Here is an 18978-nt window from a genome sequence, read left to right on the forward strand (position 1 = left end):
TTTTTTTTTTTTTTTTGCCCTTTGCTATCACAACTTCTTGCTATCACAAACATCACAAGTTCCATAAACAAGTATATACTTAAGGATTTTTTACATCACAAAATCACAAGTTCCCAACAAAAGATATACAAGATTTTGTACATCACAAAAAATATACAAGATTTTTACATTCTAAACTGCCCTCAAACAGCCACAGCCAGCAAGCAGCAACATCACTAACCTTGTGTTTGTTCATGTCTATTCACAAAAAACTTTACAACATGCTTAGAATATATCAATGTCTTTGTAAATTTGAAGTACAAAGATTGTGGCTTCTATTCTATATGATGAAGATCATACCATCAAGTCCCTTTTTTTCTTCTTTCTCAAAAAAAAAAATAAAAAAATAAAAAAAGACCCTTTTTTTCTTTTTCGTTTTTCCTTTCATGCCTTTTGGAATTCTAAGGGTTTGTTTGGATGGAGGAGTGGAAAAGTGGGAGGATAGAAAATTGTGAGAGGATAGAAAAATGGGAAGATGGAAAATATTTAGTTTTCCCTCTTATGTGTTTAGTTGGAGGGGTGGAAAAGTGGGAGGGTAGAAAACTCTTTTGTTTGGTTAGAGAGAAAAAGGGAATGATGGAAAATGTAATTTATATAAATTAACTATTATACCCTTGTTACATAATATGTAAGAAACAGATTTATTTGTACTTATTAAATAATATAAAATTTACCACATCATATATATAAATTTATATTATTATAATATAAAAATTACAATAGTGTACATATAAATTTAATTAGGCAAAGGACATTAGAGCAAAGACTACCCAACCTTGAACGGCTGGGCCTTCTTTTTATTATTTCAAGCTAGAAGGGAAAACCTGATGGAATAAAACAATAACCCAATGTTCAAGAACACATAATCTAGACAAAAAGACATAAACACCCAACTCTTATCAATCACAGTAACTATAATGGGGATCAACGAAACATATTTCCAGAGATTGACAAAATATAAACAGAGGCATATCAAGATCATATTAAGAATAAATCAACCCAAACATTACACCCCTACAAAGAATTGGCTGGGCATTAACATGGACAATGGCAGGCAACAGGTAGGCAAGTGTCTTCCCTGACCCTGTTTCCGCAATACCAATTAGATCACGGCCCCTTAGAGCATTGGCCATCCTTGAGCTTGAATAGGGGTAGGTTCGACAAAGCCAACTTTTGTAATCTCTTCAATAACATAATCTGTTGTCAAGTAGGTATAAACATTATCTCACCAATGTCAAAAAAAGAAAAAATAACTTGTGGCAAGTTGAGGATAAGTCAATGACCCACAACTACATATATAGGATTCGCACTACAGTTTAGATATTACATTGTCAATTAAAATCATTAGAATTCCAACCCCGCATTGGTAAAAATATATAAGACTCTCTTCTAAAAAAAAAAAATATATATATATATATATATAAGACTATGAAAGAAGATTTCTAAAATTTATAAACCTTGAGAACTATTGCAAAATCATATTAAAGAAATGAATTTACACATGTATTCTTTACATAAATCATACAAAGCAAAAATTTTCAACGTCAGATAAAGAAATAAGGCAGCGGATAGGTGTCAATCATAATTTATAACAAGAATTAACATATTACTTAGGTACAGTATGGTCCCAACACTGCTCCTTCCAGGTTGCTATACTAGCCTCTTGAATTTCTTCTTAGCATCAATCCAACACACCTAGGCTAGACAAAATGCAGATCTGAACCAAGAAGAAGTACAAAACCTTGGAGCAAAATGATATTAATTTCATTCATCCATAGCACAGTACAAGTTAAAATATTACATTATTTTCTAGTGTCTTAACTGAAATACAAATTCATCAAATATTGCTAATTATGTAATATACTACATTCAGCCCACAAAAGTTAGCAAATCAAAATTCAGCTACTACCAAAAGTCAGTTAACATTACATTCAGACCACAAAAGTCAACTACTACCAAAAGTTAGCAAATCAAATTTACACTACATTCAACCCAAAAAAGTTAGTTGACAATTATCCAATCACTAAGGTTCCTTAGCATATATCATCTTCAATAATATTTATCGACGTAACTCACTAGTTGGAACACCAAAAAATGCTCTCATTTTGGCTGGATCCTTAATTAGGAAGAGCATAGCATCAAGTTGATGTTCCATCAGTATTTCTATTTTCACCAATTCAGAAAAAACTTCATCCTCAGAGTAACAATATGGACATCCTCTCTCCATGATAGCAAGTCCCTCCTTAGCAATCTCATGTCCTTGCATCATTATAGCAAGTCACTCCTTAACAATTTCATTTCCTTGCCTTATACTTGTTGCCACATTATCAATTCCGGATTGAAAAATTTTCATCTGCTTTTCAAGCATTTCAACCATTTGAGGTGTTTTCTTCGCTTTCTTGGACAATGTCTCACATGAGTAGGAATGAGAGACCATTAGAAAATATGATTCTACATTTGGCATGTTAAACTCATTAAAACAATCAATATTTTCTTCCAAATTTACGCTATCCTCTCTGTCCTTTTCCCATCAACGAACTTTCTCTTTTGCACTTATAGAACCTTCACCATTTGCCCTATCCTTGGAAAATAAATCAAATAGCTTCTCATAATGGTGAATTGAAGTTCTTTTTCATTTTTTAGCATTTGGGTTTGCCTATAAGAATACAATACACACTTATTAGTATTATTATTATTATTACAACAAAGTACCAACACAATGTATCAACTTGATCTAAAAAACATTTCACAATATCAAAATAAATATAACTAACCTCTATTAAAGGTTCCCACACTTCATTTTCAGCCTCAAAAAGTCCAGTAATAGAATTCCATGCAAATCCACTCATGTTCTTGAAAATGTCATGACATGAATGGAAAGTACCTTTCAATGTTTTGATGCGATTCTTAATGTTATATTTTTCAACTGCATAACCGAACGATTTTGAACACTTTTTAGACATATTTGAGTAAGCATGAGAACTCCATGTTCTATTGGGCCTATTTCCATTGTTTTGTTCCTCCAACATGACGTTAAGTAAGAAGCTATCCATGTCATCAATCCATCTCATGTTAGTCGCTTTAGACTTACTATCAGTTGTCTTCTTCAATGTCTTAGACATTTTTAAAGACTGAATGTTAAACATATTAGTATTTACAAGATTACATACAACTACTACAAAGAAATTAATAAGATTTACATGCAAATACTTCAAACAAACCAACAAAACAAAATTCGACATAGCATAATGTTGCTATAACTAAACTAATAATTGAACATTTTTCTAAAACATTAATAAGGTACACATAATAGTTTTACAAAAGCAACTATTGGTAAATGTTCAACAACAGTCATTCCATTCGAAACTATTCCACAAAGATACACATGAGCAAATCAACTCTCATAACATAATGAGTAAAATTATTGATCATGTGATACATAGTCATTCCACATTCTCGTTGCTATACTAGTTCGCAATATTGCTCCTCTTCTAGCATCTACATCACTATCATTCGTACTATTTCTAGCTTCATTATGTATGTCACCATTTGAAATCTGTTGATCAACTTCTGCAATCAACCTTTCATTCGGATCAACTCCCATAAGATAGTTGTGCAATACAAGAAGCCATGATAATCTCAGTAACTGTATCAACTGGAAAAAAAGGTTCTGTCATTCTAGATATAATAGGAAATCGTTTTTTCAACACACCAAATGTCCTTTCAATAACATTGTACAAAGAGGAATGCCGATGATAAAATAGTTCCTTAGCATTTTCTGGGTTACGTGCTAAATACTCTTTTAAATGATAACGCACACCCATATATGATGCCATAAGTTCACTTCTCAACATAAAGCCCACATCTACTAGATAATATTTTCCTATTAAAAAAATAATTTATATAAGTAATTCACTATATATATATATAAGTAATTCTCTATATTTTTTATAAGTATACTTTGTATTTATAACTTAACATTACCTCTAAGGATTATAAGTTTGTTTTCCCTACTTAAAGCGTTTTTAATTATCCTCGAGTCAGAGGCAGTCTCTTCCCATCCAGGTAAAACGTATATAAACCTCATGTCAAAAATCACATACTGCTAATACATTTTGAGTTGTGTATTTTTTTCCTCCCTTGATATCTAGGCGCATCTTTTGCTGACACTTTTATACGAATATGTGTCCCATCAATAGCCCCTACATAATCATGGAATTAAAGCAATCTATTAAGTCAAGAAAATTTTATTCATATTAAAGCAATCCATATAGTTGCTTAAAAATATGTTTACCTTAAAATATGGATAAAATCTATGACTATTTTGTACTGTTGGGGAACCTCTGTCTCATTAGGTTGTAGAAGGAACTGATCTTCTAAGTAGATGACTGCTCTCAACACATTGTGAAAATGACGGTTTATGGTCTCATTAGAACAACGGAAGAAAAAGGAAACAGTACAAATTCTCTCATTATGTGCTAAAATGTAAAGAAACTTGACTACTTGCTCTTCAACAAAAGCATTCCTAGTGTCTTTAAGACGATTAGTTCCTCGAACAATTTCACACAACTTAGCAAAGGCATAAGGCCCCATTCGAATTATGTCTCTACATTTCCTACTGCATCTAAGTTCACTTGGTAATTCTTGCCGAACATTTTCTCTTTCCACACTACTTTTAGTAAGTTCTCTATCCACATAACGTGGACTACAATATATGCCCATCATCCATATTTCATGCACCATATGTACAAGAAGTTGCAAAATTGCTACATCTCGTCTTCTCTGTCAATCAGTCAAAAGTTGCAAACCATATTTGTTCAATTCATGAATATTCCTTAATTGATTTTGACGATTTTCCTCCCAACTCTTACTCAAATCTTCTGGTGGACTATTATCCGAATTAGTTAAATTATCCATCTACCAAATATCCATCACAAGTAAAAAAATAATCAACACATTGGTCATAATAATTACTAATTAAAGCACCTTACCCTTGTTGTTTTGTTTTTATCATCCCAAACATAACTAACAAAGAAACACTAAAAAAAAAAAATACACATAACTAATCATGTAAGAAATTATGTCAAACTCAAGTTCTTAATCTGAGACAAATTATTGGTAGGGAATGTTAATTGCTACTTTCTAAAATCTAGGGATCAAATTGGATATTAGTGTAAACTTTAAGAACTAGATATGGTTTTATCCCTTAAAAAATGTATTATTTTTTTATTCTTTTTTAGCATATACCATAATCACGACCAATTTCATAGCCATATTATATAATTTTCATCCAAAGAGAGAATGTTAGGCTTGCAAAGCCCACGATGTATCAATCATTCATAAGCAATAGGAATGTGACAAAGATGTTGCCTAGAGTTTGTGTGTGTGTGTGTGAGAGAGAGAGAGGGAGAGGGGGAGAGAGAGAGAGAGAGCAAGAACAGTACGGATGAAATGGACAAATGAGAATGTTGAGACTCATAATTTGATAGAATAGAAAGGCTAGAATAAAGTCTATTGCATTTGTAGGGTTATAGTTAGCATTAAGTTAGCATAAAGATCTAGGATCAATTGAGGACAAAACCAGAAGAATATCTTCTGAAGAATCTGGTCAAGTGGGGAAATATATGTTTGCACTTATAAGAAATGTAATGTTGTAGGTGCTAAAGAAAACAAGGGAATGGTGCAAAAATTTTGGTTGAGTTTCCAAGCAAACATATGGTACTTTAAAAATATTAGTATAAACCTTTGTTGAGAGAGAGAGAGGAGGGAGGAAAAAGTTCTAAGAATTATGAGTGTCAAATGAGTTCATTCAAACTAAAAGCATCTGTATGTTATTTCCTTCTTCATTCCACCTTGTGGTGCATAACGACCATAGTTATAAGGCATATGCAATGATGAATCTCTGTTCATTGGAAGATTATCACAATTTACAAGATAGTTGCTATTCATAGTCTCATGGAAGTATCTTGTAAAATAGATGTATTGAAATAGGATTTCTTGGAAGTAATAACTGAAACAGGATTTCCGAGTTAAATATTTTCAGGGACTTTCTGAGTTGGCTTACCATCAATTTTATAGTTTACTTTGGACATCTTAGAGCCAGATATGGGTGTATTTTTGATTTTGCCTTTTCTTTCAGGGACCCTCCCATTTGTTCCCTTAACGAATGTAAAGGAATTTTCTTTGCTGAATTTATATAATTACTTAAAAATCTAGTTCGTTATTATGGTTTATTTATATCCAATTATATATATATATATAAATAAATAAACCTACTTTGTATCTCTCACTAATGGAAGTCTTTTATCATTTTGAAGCAGAGAATTGGTTCATTTGGCTCAGAAGTGGTAAAAGTTACACAGTTGGTCATTGATGCTGTGATAAGGCTATGTAGGGTGTATTCTCAGGCTGTAAATCGAGAGTTCTGTGATGGAAATCAAGAGAAAGATAAAAACTGTGGTGAGGGGTAAGTTTGCTATTATCATTACACACAAACTTGGATGGAAATTAACATGGATTCTAACAATCACAACTAATACCAAACAATAAAATCCACCAACTATAAACACACACAGAGGTAGGCACACATGTAAACTGAAATGCTATGCTCTGTAAAGTGTAAACTATAATGCCCTATAATTCATTAAATACTAATATTGAAAGAATAATTGATAATAGAAGTTACCAGTGGAGTAGTGGACTGAATTGATTGAAAATTTGAAGGCAAAGAACAAGCACGGATATAGAGCCTCGGCCACTGACCACCGAAGTCCAAAGCAGAGGCACAAAGAAGGCGAGAAGCAGAGGAGGTAGTGAGTGAGAGTGAGAGGCACCGAAGTCCGAAGTAGAAGAAAACAAACAAACAATACACAGATTCTTTATATATTAAAGGAAAAAGAATTTAAATATATATATATATATATTATAGGAGAAAGATTTTGGGAAGAACTGAATAAAAAAAAAAATTTAAAAATCAAATAGCAAAAAAAATGGAGAAGATCATATCTGTCTCGGCTAGAGAGGAAATCAAAAGACCCCTTGGCTGGAGGAAAAACCAAACGGAAACTAATGAGTACATGGTAGATAATCGAATGAAAAAATAATAATAATAAATTGAATGTCATACGAAACCAAAAAATCAACAAGAAAATGAGGAGTATAATGAGGACAAGAAACAATAGATCACGTTGAAAAAAAAAAAAAAAAAAAAGAGGAGAACTTGGATGGTGTGCTGAATGTATAAGATGAGAAGATGAGAAAAAGTGATAAGGAAAGTCTTCAGGTGGGTAGGTGAAGGGCATGAATGAGAGTAGGTGGGAGGGCATTACGGTAAAATAACAATGAGGCAGTTTTTCTCCCATTGATTTTCCTCCCGATTTGGGAGGAAAAATTTTGTGGGCCCGGGAGAGAATTTTCTCCCTGGTTTTCCACTCTTCTTATTTTCTTCTCATTCCCAAACAGAGGAAAACTCAGTTTTCCACCCCATTTTCCTTCTATATTTCCATCCTTCCTAAATTCCATCCAACCAAACATAGTGTAAAGGAAACTATAATCAATAAAATGTAAAGGATAAATAAGCTATTGGGACTTGGGGTGGGGGGGGGTGGGGAATTACAGCATTATATACTCCCCATGACTGTTGTACAAACTTGATTTTAATAAGTTCTGTTATCTTAATCATTAAAATGATCTTCAATTATTGGAACACTACCAAGTTAATCACAACATATATATCTAGATAGTACTGCACTGAAGCAAACATAAGGAATGAGTGACATAACATTTTGATATAAAATATTACTACTGAAAAGTTAAACCTTCTTTGCTAATGATAATCACATCATGATGAGGGTAATGAGATTGACAATTCTGACCCATACAAGGACAAAACCAAATTTGGGACCTCAGCGAAACCACAAAAAGACCAGACATCATCCTCAAACTACGGAGCAACCTGGGATGTTTTATGATATGACGACTTTATGACAAAATAGATTATCCTAGCTATGCCTACACTTCTAGGCTTTGCAATATGGCTTTCGTCTCATTGCTATTCAATAATGGATGACACGAATTGAAAGAGCAAATTTTCTTATAAGCTCTCTTTGCTCTCTGCTATTCTCAGAATTTTGTTTTTTTCAATCTCATTACGTTTTATGTAATTGGATTATGGATAGTATAAAAACTGTCAAAACTTGTTCTTTGATGCATATACATTGAATATATCATATACAAGAAATGATCATCAAATCCTGATTTAAAAAAAAAATGATATCAATTTTTTTTTTGTTCAACTAGAGTTAGTGATCAGTTTATGGACAATACTTTCCCCTAAACCTTTATTATTGGGAGTATAAACTATAAACACTGTTGCAATCCTTTTTATTTGGAATGGATTATTTTGTATTTTTTAGTTTAAATATTACAAATTTAAAAGTGCATTTAATGTACCTTAAAATGGACTCTCTTTAATTATTAGATATTGTTTGGTGATTAGCAATTACCTTTCTATTAGTAGATTATGAATGGGGTTGGTAACCATAAACAAATGAAGCTTAATTATTATTATTTTTTTAAATTCTCAAGTAATTCGGATAATAAGAAAAGCTCATTATAAGTATAAGCCTCAAACTCACTTGAAAAATTAATAGTCTATTAAGCCTTGAGTTTTTCTCCTGTACTTAGGCTTATAAAAAAACTCCTTTATAAGCCTTTGGAATCCTAAGCTATAGTGGGGAGTGGACTCCTCGGTACCATTTTGTGATTGAAATTTTTAAATTGATGTTTTCTGGATGAATGAAAATATTATAGAGACAATATAGATACTAGAATTAAGTAAAAGGGCACCGTACTAGAGCACCAAGACAGAAGCATACCAACAAACATAAGAGAACCATAGCTGAAAACCTTAGTAGAAATAATTGTGATAACAATGATTGAGAATGTCAGGTGGTGCAAAGCCCAATAGTAACAAGAGAATCATATTGAATAAATTGTCTTCTCAGTTTAAAATGTATTGTCAAGATTCCAATTCAATAATTGTGATACCAATTCAAAGAAGTTGAAATGTATTGTCAGAAATAATTGTGATAACAATTCAATTCTCAGTACAGTTCAGAACATAAACTGACTACCATTATCTATCCACATAAATCCCAGCCAACTCAAGCAATCCAATAAAGTAAAAATCAAAGCAGAACCACCAAATAATACATTCTTAACAAATCTAATCAAATCTAATCAAATACAACTTTCAAAGCTTAAAAAAACCTGTGGGGGATTTTTTCCCAAGCGACGTGAGAGGTCAGGATTTTCACCTTTGAGGCTTAACACCGTAGTCCCACATCGGCAAGAGAAGCGCCCCACTCATGCCTTATATGTGCTTGGCACTAACATGAGTGTACAACTACTACTACACGAATGAGTGTACATTGTACACTCATGTTAGTGCCAAGCACATATAAGGCATGAGTGGGGCGCTTCTCTTGCCGATGTGGGACCACAAAACCAATCTTTAACAAATCCAATAACAAAAATGCTTTAAAGATTATAGTATAAAGAGAACGACCAGACACAGCCACCAAAACCCAGCATCGATCTCACAACCAGAATCACGTCGAATCAACAACCACCAGACCCACACCGATCTCGCAACCACTAGACACCATCACGGCAACAACCCACCCCACCACCACAGCAACACCATCAGAACCTACCCAAAATCAAACCCATTACAAAAATCCAACCCAAACCCATCGGAACCCAGCCACAACTACAGCCCCATGCCATCACTGCACCTCCACAACCAAAACCCCCATGCCACCACAACCCACCACGACCTAGACCCACTGCAACCCACCAACCCAAAACCCACTCCCACACAAATCAAAACCCCACACCCACAAAAAAGGAAATAGTTCAAGCCACAAAAAATGATGAAGCTAAGGAAGAAATGTAAACATAATTCCACTTAAAATCAAAGAAAATATATATTATGGTACCTGAATTCCAAAAGTGATACTCTTTGAGAAGTGGGGAGAGATTTTCTAACCAATTGCATATCACCAGCCCTGCTGTATATGGCATGAACCATAGCACTCAGGAGGGGAGGCTGGCTGCAAAAGGTACCCCCAAGTTTGTGGTTTAACTCCAATTATGTAATCATTTAGATTACGAAAGAAATTATGTAAATGAAATTTGCATAAATGAGATTCGTATGACAAAATGTCAAAAGGGAGAAGAAAACAACAACAATAACTTGAGGATCAAATGATTAAGCCAAAAAGTGTTATATAAAAGCTGAAGCATTAATACCAAGTTTAATGAAATGAAACTGTATGTGCCCTACCTTTCAACTAGAGACTAGTGGTCTAGTATTCATTTTATTTATAATAAAAAGGTAACAAAAACAGTTTAAATTTCAGGTTTGGACCATATTAATTGACAGTTTAAATTTTAGGTTTTAACATAATGACGAGTTTTAATTTTTAAAAATTTTTACATTATGGGTTATACAACTTATATATACTCATAGCCTTATTAATTATAATGTGCTTTAGAGTTGAGACACCTATTGTAACGTGCCAGCAAGTAAAAAAAAAAAGTAATGGTCAGATTTTTTTTGGGACCACACGTGAACCTAACACACTAACCCCCACCACACATCTCATTTATTGGCTCTTATCCTCTTGGCCGGCCATCCCTCTCTTCTTATCTTATTTTCTTTTCTTTTCTCTCATACACTCCTCTCTATCACTTGCTCATCCTCTCCCACCGGTACCTCTGTACCACCATCTCCACCATCATTTTTTCGGCAATGTCACCTGAAAATCCTTAGGAACTTCTAAGCATCTTCATCTTTTATTTGAGGTAAAAGTTTCTAATCTTTTTGGTGGGTTTATATGCTTTTGCTTGAGGTTATTTTTATCTAAGTTTTAATAATGATATCCGTGTGATTTATGAGCATTGGAAGTAATATATATGTGTTTAAATGTAAGAGTTTTGTATTGGTGGAATTATTTGATGAGTGAGTTTATGGTTTGTGCTAATGATGACTATCTAAGGTTTATGTATGGTAGAAAATTTGGAGATTTTGAGTTATAACATGTGATGGTTGGTAAATCCAATTTTTCCATTGCTATTGGGTTTATTTGGAGTTAGTTGAAGTTCTAAATTTCTTGTCTTGGAGGATATTTTGATTTTGCTTTCATGGGTCTCTTATTGATGTAGCGTAATTTTTATGGAAGCTAGTCATAATGTTGAAGATGATATTAAATGGGTTAACTTTATAAATTGGAGTTTATGCCTTATGAATCAATTTGTTGAGAAACTTTGGAAGTGGAATATATTATTATTGATGAAGTTAAATACTAAGCTTGCCTAACTAAGTGCTTATTTGGCAATTCCTATATTGTAGCTATATACAATTTTTACCTTTATGCTTATTGTGTTAGGTTTGCTTGATATTGTTGAGGTTTTAGCTAATCTCCTTTGGAGCTTGGAGAATTAGGCTTTCTACGGGTTGCAAGGTAAGTAGCTTTTTAATGGGATTTTGAAAAATAACCATGTTGTATAAATATTGTTTTTGGGTTAGACACGCTTTTGGAAACTACTTATGGAAACTATATTTTCTTAAAAGCTATTGTGTTGTAACCTTAATATATATATAATTATATATATGAAAATTTAAAGATGCTTGTCTTGTTATGAGGAAAATTAATAGAAAATCTTTTTGACTAGAATGAAGTTGAAAGCCTTACAAACTTTGTAGAAGTTAGATTATTTAAGATTTTTCTAAAACTACCTAGATATGAACTATGTGTTTCAAAGTAATGTAACTTGTGAGCTTACGTGATTTTAACACCATACCATGTGTGATTTCTCGGTGATTACTCAATTTGATTTCCGTAGTCTTTGTGACAAAGGAATCAAATCTAGGTCAGTGCCGTTTCACTTTGGATGACTTTGGATGACGTGTTCTTCCCTGTTGTCCATGGGGGTAAGACGTTCCTTAATTGTGTGTGGGTGAGGCTGCTGTCCATGGGGCCAAGAGACCACATGCAAAAGAGGTCCTATTTGACGTGCTCTCTCTGTTACCCATGAGGGGAGAGAAAAACCTTGAGGGTATGAGTGAAGCCGTTGTCCATGGGGCCAAGAGTCTGCATACCAGAGAGGACAAGATCATGCCAGTTGTGAATGGGTGGATCTCCTGACCGGATTATGTGGTAGTGTGGTATATTTGTGATAATTTACCTTATGTTAGATATTATGACTTTGGAAATTATATTGTTGGTGCTCACAGATTATAGTATATAGTTTTAAGTTATTTACTTTGAGAAACTTTGTCTTTCATTATTAAATCATTCTTGTCATATTATTATTATTGAAGATGAAACTTGCATTTCCCCCACCCCCATTAATTATGCTACTTACTGGGCATTAGCTCATCCCACCCTCTAACAGTTTTTCAGATTTATTAGCTATACCTTGGGTATGGAGCTTACTTCTTTGGTGATGATTAGAGTGTTATGTTAAATTTGGAGACTTTTACTGTAAATGGTTGGTGACTCGATCTTACTATGTTCAACGAGACCTTAATTAATTCTATTGGAGGTGGATCACTTGAGGTTTGTTAGCCTTTGGCGTAGTAGGCCTAGACTCGATGTTAAGGTCCTCATTCTTGATAAGATTGTGACTTTGTGTAATTTAATCAAAATTTTGTAATATATTCATGTATTATGTGGAGGCACATGATTTTTAGTTATTGTTCGTAAATGTGTTATAGAACTCTGACTTATAATATGGAGATTTTAGTATGGTTACATATTCTTATCCTGTGGAAAAGAAAGGAAAATAAAGATATCCTATAGTTGATTTGCCAAAAAGGAAAAATCTACAGGTACTCTTGAGATGTATTTCTCATGCTTTAGACCCTTTTGGGTTTGGGGCGTGACACCTATGTTAAGACATTAATTTGGATTAGACATGAGAGAGAGAGAGAGAGAGAGAGGTCTTTAACGGTGCCTAGTGCCAATTGGTTTTAATAATTATAACATCTCACTAAACCCATGACCAAAATAAAGACCCTCTAATGGACTAGCATTCCTGACAGAAATAGAGACCAACAAGTGTTAGAAACCGAGCCCCTAGAGGCACCCTTAGTTTGTGGTCATTTTAAATTTGCCCCTTTAACATTTTTATGTCCCTAATGTAACATAAGATTTTCATTTGATCTGTTTATTAGAAATTGAAAAGGATTTCTTAAACCATATAAATAAATAAATATTATAAGAAAAAAACAATATCAATAAATAACTAGATATTTTATTAGCACCCAAAAAAAAAAAAAAAACTAAACTAGATGTTTTAGTAAACAATTAGAGGACATAGAGAATAAAAGAAGTGTTCATGTACTTACCGTTGCTTCTGTGGAAGGTACTTTTCCAAATCAACAACCAGCTGATTGAAATTATTAAAAACAGACATGGACATTGTTAAAAACAGCTAATGATTGCCTAATCCAGAAATAATTATCAAAGTTTTCAGGTAAAGTTAATTATAGGGGCAAGTGAGCTGCAAACAATATAGAAAAAGGGTTTACAAGTATAGAAAGCAGCTTCTTAAGGAAACCAAGATGCAGACATTTATATCAGAAAAGTAACTTAAGTTTAGTTATGTGAATATTGCAAGTTTGCAACAAAGGGTATCAGAAAAAAAAAAGATAAAATATATACCTACAAGCCTCCAAAAGAAAAGGATAATATTGACTGTAAGCTCTGGCTACTCAAGCCTAAAGTGAAAAGTTTATGGAAATATATGTTCAAAATTCATATATTAACCAAAAGAGAAAAACAGGCAACATTTTGTTAAATGAAGACATTTTTTCTGATTATATACACCAGAATAAATTCTCAATTCTTTTGTGACCATAGACCCCAGAACTGAAATTATGGAAAAAGTAACACAAGGGACGTAAATAAAATTTTGTGGAATTCTTCTATCCCAGAGTCATATTTCTGTTCATTAAGCACTGGAAATTTCAAAATTTAAGATGCTAACCACTCTGCCTTCTCCGCTTCCATGCCTACTACCTCAGCAAAACCAGCCAATGCACCTTCTGGATCAGTTTCAACCAATCCTACATTGGACTAGCTGATTGTATAGATCTTATCGATGGGTTTGGGGCTTGACCAAAAGAAATCCCAAATGCTCATTACTATCAGTATCCCTTTTCTTTCACTTAGAAACCCAATGGCTACTATCTTTTGCCATGATGTTCATCAATACCACCAAAAGAAAAAATTAAGATGTAAAATGCTGTCAAACCAGTAGCATATCTAAGGGGTTCAGGTTCCCAAATACAATTCGATCATGGAAAACACACTAATTTTTAGAATGCAGGAAGTGAAAATAGCAACAATTTGCAAAGGAGTTTTCCATAGCCTTATTTTTCAAAAAGATTTCTGATATTTCAAAAAAAAAAAAACCCTTTTCCAGGTAAATTTTTTAAGGAAACATATTGAGATGCACATTCTAATTCTAATGTCTCTCAAAGCATTTTTCATATTCTTAGAAATAGCCTCATGAATTCAACAACGAAAATTTCTACAATCACGTATCAATAATCCATGAGAGACATTATGGTAAAATAATATTGATCAGCCCCATGAATTGCCCCATGGTACAAATAAGTTTTTGATATTTGGTATATGTAGACCTTTCCCTCTATTTAGTTATTTATTTATTTTGATAGGTAGATAGTGGGGGAAGGGGAGGGGGGATTTGAGCCAGAGACATGCGGCACCACAAAGGATACCATTACCACTAGGCTAACACTTGAACAAATAACTTGACCTCTAATTTTTGAAAGAATTAAACTGGTAAACCTACAGCTTTTATAAAACTTGTTTAACATGACATTAGTGTAAACATGCTATGCAGCTCAGGCTTACACATTAATTACAAACATTTAAAAGCTCCTAGCAAGACATAATTAATATCTTACAACTGCAAGTAAAATTCCAAAAACTCATCAGCTTTTCCAAATATCTAAAAGTTTGCCAAAACAAAAAAAAAAAAAAAAAAAAAAAAAAAAAAAAAAAAAAAAAAACAAAACAAAAAAAAAGTAGAAAATTTCAATCGGAAATACCTTTGGCATTGGAGTATTGATTCTCAATGTCAACGTCTTGCTCCTCTTGCTCCTCCTCCAAGTACTCAAATCCATAATCCTCCATATCTGCATCTACACAGTTGATGAACAATAAATCCATCAAAAAAGTTTCTCTAAATCGGAATTCTTCTTTCCAATTGAGCATAATAAAATAAATTTTTTTTTAAAACCAACAAATGAAGAGAGAGAGAGATATACAAGTGACTGCAAATTTTGCAAATCGAGAGAGAGAGAGAGAGAGAGAGAGAGAGAGAGAGTGTGTGTGTGTGTATAAAACCCTTTTTCGTTTCTAACCCACCCATGGAAACTAACCATTGTACACCTAAAAACAAAACAATCTGAAGGTTGCACTCACTGAGCCCCTCCTCCTTATAGGTTCAAAATCCAAACCCCACAACCCAACAAAAAAAAAAATGTGACATAGACTTCAAATTAGTCCAGCTCTACAATCTCAATAGGATTAAAGTACACTTATTTTACATGATATAGAAATCATAATGAGTTTTCAGTTTCAAAAAATTTCCTCCAATTATATAACAAAAATAAATAAATAAAAGTGCAAACTCTCATTAGAATTAAAATTTTCAATTTTTTTCATCACTAAATTGAGGTTTTACAAAATCAAACAATATCCATAAACACACAGACACATTGAAATAAAAGTTTTTTTTTTTTTTTCCTCAAAAATAAAATTGTCCTACTAGAAAGCATGACACATAGAAACCCATGATATTGACAAACAGAAGAAAAGATTATTAAGGTAATATAACCTAAAAATCTCATGCCCCTGAGAATCACAGTCCAAAAATTTTCAATCCCATAAAAGTCATGAATGCAAGTTCAGGAATTATGATCATTCCTATGAGAGAAAGACAAGTTAACAGCAGCCCATCTAGTTAGAAATCAGCAATATCTAAGTATTTATACCATTGCCATTGTTAAAAATTCTTCATAGGAAATAAGGGAAGTATAGACACATAAAGATCCATACACATGAATAAAATGCATAACAGACACACAAGCACCTATTGTTACAGATACCTGGTATCCTTAGAAATGGTAACTCTTCAAAGAAAACCAAGATATGTTAAAAAGTATTGCCGCACGCTCAATAGTGAATGCATCTCCAGATATCTCCTTCCCAATAAAATCAAGCAAAAAAGTAGGTGGAACGAAAGAGTCAACATAACCAAACAAATTTCTGCTAACTAGGACTGACATGCTTTGAAACAAAACTTTATGTGTTTCATGAATCTGACCACGATCCCCAAGGCATTTTCCGGAAAATAAAAACATTAATTATAATTATATTTATAATAAGCATATAAGAAGGAAAGAATCTAAACTCCATGCATAATGGATGTCACTAATAGTACTGATTTTGGCATTTTTGTTGAACAAGGAAAATGGAAGCCTTATATTGTTCAACTCAAACTTGAAGATGATCTCCTATTTATATTTGGCAGCTTAAGCCTTGTTTGAACTCCAGTTGAAGAGGTGACTCAGCTGCAACATAGTTTTGTAGAAAAATCGCCTAGTCCTTCATGATCAAGTGTCAAGGTCAGAAGAAAATAATTCAAACAAAGAGATACACCAGATTAAAAGGAACAAGTGGAGTGGCTCGTTCTTTATACTTGCAGCTTTATGGTCTAGTAGAAAGACCATTGTCTAGTTTATATGGTATAATAATATCTACAAGACATGCGGGCCTAGAAATGGCTAAAGTTCTTTAGAAGCAAACTTGAAAAGTAAAATAAAATCACCTTCCCCATCTGGACGGGGGGTTAATTAATCCTCCTCATAAAGGCAAGGAATTGATGCCCTTGAGTTCAATTCTAAAATAATTCCATGTAGGGAGGCAAGTTTTGCAAGAGCACAAAAGCAATGCTATAACCCAAGTGCATTTCATGCTAAAAATGTATGAAAAGGAGTCTATGTGCTTACAACTTCAAGCATCGGGAACTTCTGCAATTACGTTTTTTTTGTTTCTTTGGAGTACTATCCTTTGCTTCAGCATTAGTCCGCGGTTTTGGTGTAGGGGACTCTTGCTTGCTAGAGAAAAAACACAAATGTGCAACAGTTAGAAGAACAAAACAATAGAACTGAATTCATAATTGTATAAAATGTTTCCAATTCCATGAAGCAGCAATGGCATATATAATTAAAAGCATGTATGCACAATATAAGCTTCTCAAAAGATATCTTCATTAAAGAATAAAGCAATAATTAGCAAAAGGTAAGACCGAGAAAGGAAAAAGAAGAAGAACAAGAAAGTCATATGGGTTAAGTTTTCTGCTAACAAAAATGTTAAGGATTGGGAAAATCGATTATCTTGAGCAACCCAAATATAATAAACCCCTTGTGGCATTGGTGAGAAGATCAAAAGACTTGCTCCATCTGTTGCGTCTATGTCCAACGAGAAGAGAGCAAAAAGAACATCTTCATGACAGGTAATACAGAAATTACCAGTCTACTGTGGAACAATGAAAGAGATATCAAAAGCAGGGTTGTTTCTTTCTCTAGATATATAGCCCCTTTACTGGATTTAGATGTTCAAAATGGTAAGCAGTTCATAAAATTTTGTCCTGTAACTTTACATATGGACAGTCCTATAGCATTTTGTGGCATAGCTTCTTGAGGAGTGTGTGTGGTCATGGTCATCCCTCGATTCTACATTATGTTTCAAAATTATTCTGTTGACAAGCACGTAGATCATATATGACAATAACAACAACAACAAAGCCTTAGTTGCTAAGCTCTCCTCCTAATATATATCTACAATTCTGTAAGCTATAAATGAAACTGCTAGACTAAAATCCAAACAGGATATGGGCTGCCAACACAGGATGACCAAGTTGCATTAAAAGCAAGAAACGAACAACAAAATCAAGAATCAAAGATAAATATCCAAGACTGCAATAAAGTACACAGATTCATTGAAAGCAAGAAAGCAACAATAAAAACATGGAAGGAAGACAAAATATCAAAATCCCATGAAGCAAATCCCTCAAAAAAGTCCATTTAAACCTAAAATTGAAACCCTAAACCAAAAATCAAAACAAACAATTTAAAAAACTTACTGTTGGTCGGCCTTGTGAGAGTGTCTTAATTGAGATTGAGAGTTGGAGAGAGAGAGAGGGAGAGACCCAAGGCAGCGCCGGTGATGGAGGACTGGGCTTTGTTGGCGCCAGTGAGTAGGATCAGTGGTAGAGAGGGCATGAACAGCTTAGAGGCTGTTTAGTTCACTAGTTTCATAACTCAATTCCCTGTTTCCGTAACTCAATTCTAAAAAATAGTGGGACTCATTGCAAAATACTCGTTTGCCTGTATAATTTCTTTGTTTTCATAACTCTGTTTCTAATACTCAATTCTCTACTTTTTGAGTTATGAGTTGTGGAAACTGAAAACAACTTTTAGTTGTTTTTAGTTTTCAATTCTCTATTTTTAATGGCAAACTTGTAAATAACATTACACACTCAGTCTCACTTGTCATAACCCAGCCGCACCTTTTTGTCCAATTTGCCTCTTTTTTTGTTTTTTCCTTTCTTCTGATCAGCTTGTCTTCTCCTTCAGTTCTTCATTTTTTTTTTTTTCTTTTTCTTTGTTTCCTTTCTTCTTTCTTCAGTGGGTTTGGTCCTTTTTTTTTTCTTTTTTTTTTTGTGATTAGCCTGTCTTCTTCTTCAGTTCTTCCTTTTTTTTTTTTTTTCTTTTTTTTTTCTTTCTTCTTTCTTCAGTGGGTTCGGTCTTCCCCTGGTTTTTTTTTTTTTTTT

The 18978-nt window shown here is 33.3% G+C and overlaps 1 protein-coding gene and 1 long non-coding RNA gene across 7 annotated transcripts; one reads left to right on the plus strand and one right to left on the minus strand.

Moving 5' to 3' along the window:
• Positions 1 to 3300: 3300 nt before the first annotated feature.
• LOC112020884 (uncharacterized) lies at positions 3301 to 18577 on the minus strand. Of its 6 annotated transcripts, none has more exons than XM_065759733.1 (6): positions 18289 to 18572; positions 17153 to 17260; positions 15188 to 15280; positions 13457 to 13497; positions 10041 to 10154; positions 3301 to 3694 (listed from the first exon to the last, which is right to left on the minus strand). In XM_065759733.1, the coding sequence occupies exons 2-6, from the start codon at positions 17162 to 17164 to the stop codon at positions 3691 to 3693; spliced, it is 264 nt and encodes an 87-aa protein (XP_065615805.1). In that variant the 5' UTR covers positions 17165 to 17260; positions 18289 to 18572; the 3' UTR covers positions 3301 to 3690. The 6 variants fall into 6 exon arrangements, 2 of the variants coding, with proteins under 2 accessions (XP_065615805.1, XP_065615799.1); XM_065759727.1 differs by lacking the exon at positions 3301 to 3694 and adding an exon at positions 9541 to 9887 and having other exon boundaries at positions 18289 to 18577; XR_010623519.1 differs by lacking the exons at positions 10041 to 10154; positions 13457 to 13497; positions 15188 to 15280; positions 17153 to 17260; positions 18289 to 18572 and adding exons at positions 4143 to 4241; positions 4334 to 4427; positions 6725 to 7528.
• Positions 10717 to 12802, plus strand: LOC112036203 (uncharacterized). Its single transcript, XR_002885613.2, has 3 exons — positions 10717 to 10908; positions 11493 to 11567; positions 11950 to 12802. It is a non-coding gene; the product is annotated as an uncharacterized LOC112036203 (long non-coding RNA).
• Positions 18578 to 18978: the final 401 nt, after the last annotated feature.

Source organism: Quercus suber, unplaced genomic scaffold (genome assembly GCF_002906115.3).
Source record: "Quercus suber isolate HL8 unplaced genomic scaffold, Cork oak 2.0 scaffold_17, whole genome shotgun sequence".
NCBI classification, from domain to species: Eukaryota; Viridiplantae; Streptophyta; class Magnoliopsida; order Fagales; family Fagaceae; genus Quercus; species Quercus suber.